The sequence below is a fragment of the Megalops cyprinoides genome, chromosome 17 (genome assembly GCF_013368585.1).
Source record: "Megalops cyprinoides isolate fMegCyp1 chromosome 17, fMegCyp1.pri, whole genome shotgun sequence".
Taxonomy (NCBI): Eukaryota; Metazoa; Chordata; class Actinopteri; order Elopiformes; family Megalopidae; genus Megalops; species Megalops cyprinoides.
The window spans coordinates 17,329,930-17,335,967 of record NC_050599.1 but is presented as its reverse complement, the minus strand read 5'-3'; the positions used below and the strand labels follow the sequence as shown (position 1 = coordinate 17,335,967).

The 6,038-nt window shown below is 43.2% G+C and overlaps 1 protein-coding gene across 1 annotated transcript; it reads right to left on the bottom strand.

Moving 5' to 3' along the window:
- Window positions 1-2,375: 2,375 nt before the first annotated feature.
- On the bottom strand, window positions 2,376-5,522 carry hey2 (hes-related family bHLH transcription factor with YRPW motif 2). The gene is made up of 5 exons (XM_036550272.1): window positions 5,366-5,522; window positions 4,759-4,837; window positions 4,554-4,637; window positions 4,291-4,372; window positions 2,376-3,795 (listed from the first exon to the last, which is right to left on the bottom strand). The coding sequence occupies exons 1-5, from the start codon at window positions 5,446-5,448 to the stop codon at window positions 3,116-3,118; spliced, it is 1,008 nt and encodes a 335-aa protein (XP_036406165.1). The 5' UTR covers window positions 5,449-5,522; the 3' UTR covers window positions 2,376-3,115.
- Window positions 5,523-6,038: the final 516 nt, after the last annotated feature.

The following is a 6,038-nucleotide window of genomic DNA, read 5'->3' as shown; positions in this document are numbered from 1 at the left end:
TCTGCATGTGTTTGTCCACAAGATGGGGATATTGTCACAATGACCTTATTTTTTTCAACCACAACCGTACGTGTTAATGCGTTTAAATTTCACTTAGTTAGATCACTATATAGTTTGTTACCAGCATGAAATTTAATCTAATATTAAGTCGCCATTCAAAAGCAAAGTTAATAAAAGGGGGCATTTAAAAAAATACTTTCAAGAGCCATCCTGTTAGCCAGTTCTTGGAAGTGGAAAATATGACACTTTTATCGGTTTCTTTCTCAGAGTATCATTATTTCACTGTGATCACGGTCTGCTTTGATAACAACACATGCTGATTATTTTTAGGGAAACATGAATATTTACAGCATATATGCTGTTGTCATCTTATGGTCTCAAGGATTCAAACTCAGCTCAAACCCATGACCTCTCTCAGTATGTGTGTGTGCATGCACACACATGTGCATGCCTGTGTGTGAGTGTGTGCATGCACAAGCATGTGTGTGTACATGGACATGCATGCATGTGTGCCTATGTGAGTGAGTGAGTGATGCCTACATAATTCTTCAGGAGTGTGCTTAATTTATTTTCACAGAGAGCGATTTATTTTTCAATTAATGTGAGTCAAAGTCATGATGGTATTTTTGACAAAATCAAATAAACTTGCAGAGATAAGGAATCTCAGTTGATTACCTAATTCTACAGAAAATATTACATCAACATAACATCACACACAACTGTATATCCATAGACTAGTAAAAAGAAATCGTATATTACCTATGTTGAGGGATGTTTATTTGATGTGAACTCTTGTTTATTCATTAATTGTCTTAATCATATATCACTATTACATCAAACAAATTTTGTTATTGTTAAATCATAAGGGGGATGACCACCCCTATGTGCTTTGGCTGTGCCACTCTTTAGCTCCTGATCACGGGTGCCCTGTTTTATGACGGCCACTTCAAAGCCTGAGTCCCGGCGTGAGAACCAGTCAGACTAAAGCAGATAACTGGCGGATTTATGGCCCAGCGCTGTTCCCATGATTGCTGGTGGGCAGCAGGCAGTGTTTGTGGTAATCCCCATTCACTTGGAAATGCTGATACTTTTTCTCTTAAGGAATTTAATGGTGTGACAGTGATTTACTAATGTAAATCTTTCTAACAGACCCCGGGATGAAGAGAGTGGATTAGCCCCGCATAAAGACCCATCTTGGGAGGAGTGACTGCTGTTGTTTTGGCTTTCATGTGTTGCCTGCTGTACAAACCCTGCAGCATGGCTCAGGGAAACCAAACCCTTTACGTACGCTTCGGGTCTGTCCCTGAAAGGAGCTAGCATGCTCTTGCTGTTGTAAAAGCATGTTTTGCACCAGAAAACAACCTACATGTGGCAAAGTCTATCCAGCCTGCCTTTCAAGGCAGAACACATGCAACTTTTCCAAAATCAACATCAAAAATTATATCTTTGGAGCACGTGTAACTGCAAGCATTTATTTTAAGATGATTTTAATTCTACGTACAGCTGCTAGTGCCACTACAACTGCTACAAAACAGCCATTTAAAAAAGGAACAAATGATCATTGTTTGACAGCTATGGTTCAGAGAAACTGTTATAGGCAGAGCTTCAGGAGTGCTGGAGCTCTGGCAAATCGTTTACCACACAAAATGCCAGCTACAAGTCTATTGTTTATTAGTTACTCTGTTTTGAATCCTACGAAGAACATACTGAGGGAAAGAGAAGTGCTTTTATTCCGTGGATTAGGCTCGACGCATTCTTTGTGGCATTAATTTTATGACTGTCTCCAAAACATTTCCTTTCTCTTATGAAAGTCCTCTCTGCATTGTCAAAACCTCACAAGACTACTTGTCTGATGGGTTGGCTTTTGGCGAGTTGGTTTGTAATGATATGCCTGTGTTGAAAGCATGAGCAATGACAGAGACTGCCAGCGTGTTGAAAACAAAAAAGAATACTTTTTTAATCAGTGACATCTGCAGAGGTTTCGTTTGCATAGAACATGGTTACAGCATACAGCACAGGGTGAGAAATAAAAAGCCAAACACGTTACAGTAGTATCACTTAACATCACTTTCTGACTCTTTTGGTGGTTATGAATTTTTGCACCTTTCACATATTTTCTCATTGAGAAGTTTTTGTCCCTCTTCACGCAACAGGGAATTGAAGTGCATCATCATGAATTAAAGCAATTTTCTACTTTTAATATAACTTGTAGTTTTTGATATCATACATGTACATATATACAGATTTGTTAGTTTATGGAATCAAACACACTGCAATGTTTTATACTCTTTTCTGATTATCTCAAAAAACCTTTGGTTTGGCTTCAAGGTTCATTTTTATGATTAATAAAAAACACAGACCATATATGACCATAACTGTCTGGTCTAGAAGTGGATGACAGACAGGTTGGTGCTTAAATTCTTCTGATACAATGTGCAATGTACAATATGCTATTCATCCCTGTTATCCTGGATTATTTTATGTTTTTTATGTTGATAATTGATATTATCAATTGATATTTCCACCAGTTCAGGATAGACTCCTGACAGGATTGTATACCAAAGGGAGTCATCACAGATAGTTTCACTGTCTCACACACATCTGACCAATCATACATCCTGCTGCATCCATTTACATACAGAAAGATACCATGGACTTAGGCTACCATAGACTGTGCCATAGCAAGGTCTGAACAGCCTACTGTACATTATTACAAAGAAGAAGGAAATCATGTAAAAAGATCCGAAATGAGTGCTGCTCCATTCCTCAAACTTTAAAAAAGTTAAATTTCAGTAAGGTTTGTCCAGTTTGTGTGACATATGTAAACACAATCCACTGTCTTCCATTCCCAAGACGTTTTAGAATGCAGGTGCTTCAATTCTGCGTGTAGCTGAGACACGAGATGCAAGCTGGTGTGTGCAGTCCAAGGGTGCTGTGAAGAACTTCCAACGGAAGATCCCAAAAGGATTTTTTTTTTATCTACAAGATGTGGAAGACCTCCAACCACAAGGAGAGTTTTATCTACAAGGTGTGAAAGGCCTCCTGCAACAAGGACAGTTTTATCTACAAGGTGTGGAAGACCTTCAGCCATAAGGGGAGTTTGGAGCTGAAAGGCTCAAAACGCTCCCACCTCAGTCCCCCAGGGTCGGTACGGCTTGCTGCTGCTGCTGCTGCTGCTGCTGCTGCCGCCGTTGGTCTGTGGGGATCCCGATGCGGTCGATAACGTGGGGCTGACCGCCGAAACAGCCACGGTCGCGGCGGTGACGCTCGGGGTGAAGATGGGAAATCCTCCGGGGAAGGAGAGAGGGAATGTCTGGGCGGCGGCTGCTGCAGCGGCGGCATGCACCGTGGCGGAGAGCGACAGCAGCGAGGTGGAGAGTGGCGGAACGCAGGGCGCGACGCTGCCAGTAGAGGGCGCCCTGAGAGTGGAGTCACTATGAGAGAAGGTGGCGGTCAGGAGCGCCGAGCTGCGCGGGGGCCCCTCGGACAGTCTGCTGGCAGCGCCCTCCGAGGAAGGAAGTCCGTTCTGCTGGAGGAAGGCGGCGGGGAGCGGGTGGAAGGCGGTGGCCCACTGGTGGGGGTGCAGGGCCTGGTGGTGGTGCGCCATGGAGGACGTCATGGCAGCTGCCTCCCTCTGGGAGGCGCACGTGCTCAGGTGGGAGACGAGGCGCACGCGCAGGGGGTCGCTGGTGTCCAGCCCCTCCACGGAGCTCAGGTACCGGGCCACTTCCGTCAGACACTCGCGGAAACCGATGCTCATGAAGTCCATGGCCAGAGAGTGCGCGTCGAAAAACCCTGCGGGCAAGAAGAGACAGCGGAAATATGAAGGCCGAGTCCTATAAATACTGCCCTCCTTCCACCAAACAGGCCCTAATGGAGCTAGCAGCTGTTAATAGCAGCGAGGGATAAACGCTGAAACATGTGGAGGCTGGTGCCCACGGTTAGCCTCCGACTGCGCACTGCAGTGTAACATAAACATGCCGTTCTTGTGCTGGGGTGTTTGTGTGTTTGTTTTGTCTCCCCAGCGTGCCGGTCCTTACACTCTCTGGAAACCCCAAACAAGCCCCCAGCAGGGCAGCCTGTGAATGCAGCCTTCTCCCCTCCCACGGATTTATGAAAGCAGACACAATCCCAGGGTCAAGTGCTCCTTTTGTCCCAGCAGTGCTTTCCCACGAGTTCAATCCTGCCATTAGCATTGATTTCCACTCCTTTAATCTTGTCAAAGGGACTGCGTGCTCGGATATCACTACAAAGAAAGGTGGGGAAAAAAGCAGTCAATTAACTCCTTACCTTTACCACCAGTTGCCTGAAGCATTTTAAGATGATCAACTGTCATCTGCAATATTTCAGCTTTTTCTAGTTTGGCAGATCCCTGGAAAAGAAGAAACAGGTTAAATGATACAGAGGCGAGACCTACTCTTTATATTGGTCCCTGGAGTTTCCTCCTTCTCTCTTTATAGTATTATTACTATTTTTAACATAACGAAAATAAATTTGTTTAAATTTAGGCTTTCACGTTAACAACATGCAATGTTCACGTAATAACAACTCACCTGTTTTTCAAACGCAGTGGGGACAAGTCGCCGCAGTTCTGATAAACTGTTATTGATGCGATCCCTCCGTCTCTTTTCGATTATCTGAAACAGCCAAGGCATGTAATTAATTTACTACGTTGTACGTTACAACGTTGTACTCTATGCTAGAAAATCAAACATGTCTGACTAATAATAATAATAATAATAATAATAATAATAATACCCCTCTTCTTTTTTTTCTTGCCATAACTTGGGATGTTGTTGTTGGGGAGCTGGATCTGATGAGAGAACCGCTGCTTTGTCTGTTCAGAAACAATAATACTAATCAGTGTTTCGCTATCAGTCTTCAATGTGATTATTTATTGCCTGTTATTACAGAAGTAACTTTGATCCTCTTCAAATGAATTTCTCAGACTTCTTCTAGATGCGACAGGCTACATCACGAATGAAATTAATAGTATACCTCATAAATTGAATAACTTTATTGTAAGTGAACAACGATACTTTGAATACTAATGTATGATTTAAAAATACTTTAAATTAGGGCTTGCAATCACGTATTGGAATTTCAGTCGCAATGTCAAAACTCTGTGTTGAAGATTAAACTGCAAAATCGTTTGACACGCGCCAAAGAGCACGGTATATTGGATTTGCAACTGAGAACAAATTTACAGGAATTTAAAATCTACATGTTAATACTTTAAAATAATTTTGCTCTAGTTCCAAGTTCGAGAATCAAGACCCTGTTCAAACAGCTCCTAGGGGAGCACTGAAAATGAAAACATGTCAACAAGTTAATGTCAAATAGCTTTTTTAAGAAAAACACTTACCCTGAATAGTTATTTTCGCTCCCGACATCTATAGTTTCATCCATGTCGCTGTCAGAGGTAGTGTCCTCGCAAGGCCTCTTCATAGTGAAAGCGGCGTTTGTTAACCTCTGCAAGGCAGTGAAAGTGCGTCCAGGTAGCCTTCCCTGGTAACTTCACAAATCCCTCTGAACTTCTTTCCCACGAAACCTCGGAGCCTCAATCACAGGCGAGGGGGGAGCGTTGCCGCCCACGTCCTGCTTGGGAACACCCACAGTAGAAAAAACACGCCCCGAGCCACCGAGCCGAGGTTTCCAGCCGCCGCGCTGTCAGACTTCCCTAGATAATTGACTCTGCGCAGCTTTAGTGCCGGTGCAAAGCACCCGTGGGTCTCGGAGAAGCGTGAGAAACGACAGCCCTAGAGAATAGCTGTAAGGAGAGTTTTGCCCTTATCTTTTAAAACATATATGTGACTGGTAACAGGACACTTATCAAGGCAATGTGGTCAATTGTTAGTAGCTGATAGCAATTAATTATTGAAGATGGCTGTGGTTACTCGCACCTATACATTATAGAAGTGTTGAAAGAAAATATTCATCTGTCCTTTTTTTTGGTTAAGCTTAATTATGTTCATAACAATCACTTGGGGCTCTTACACTTTTAACACCTGCGAATGAATCCAACGTGCGTGCATGCC

Bases quoted from the DNA above. Each gene is read 5' to 3' on its own strand.
- hey2 (XM_036550272.1), bottom strand. From the start codon at position 5,448: ATGAAGAGGCCTTGCGAGGACACTACCTCTGACAGCGACATGGATGAA. The intron at 4,638-4,758 runs GTATTATTATTA...TGGCTGTTTCAG, and splicing joins CAAGAAAAAAAAGAAGAGGG to ATAATCGAAAAGAGACGGAG. The intron at 4,373-4,553 runs GTGAGTTGTTAT...CTTCTTTTCCAG, and splicing joins CCACTGCGTTTGAAAAACAG to GGATCTGCCAAACTAGAAAA.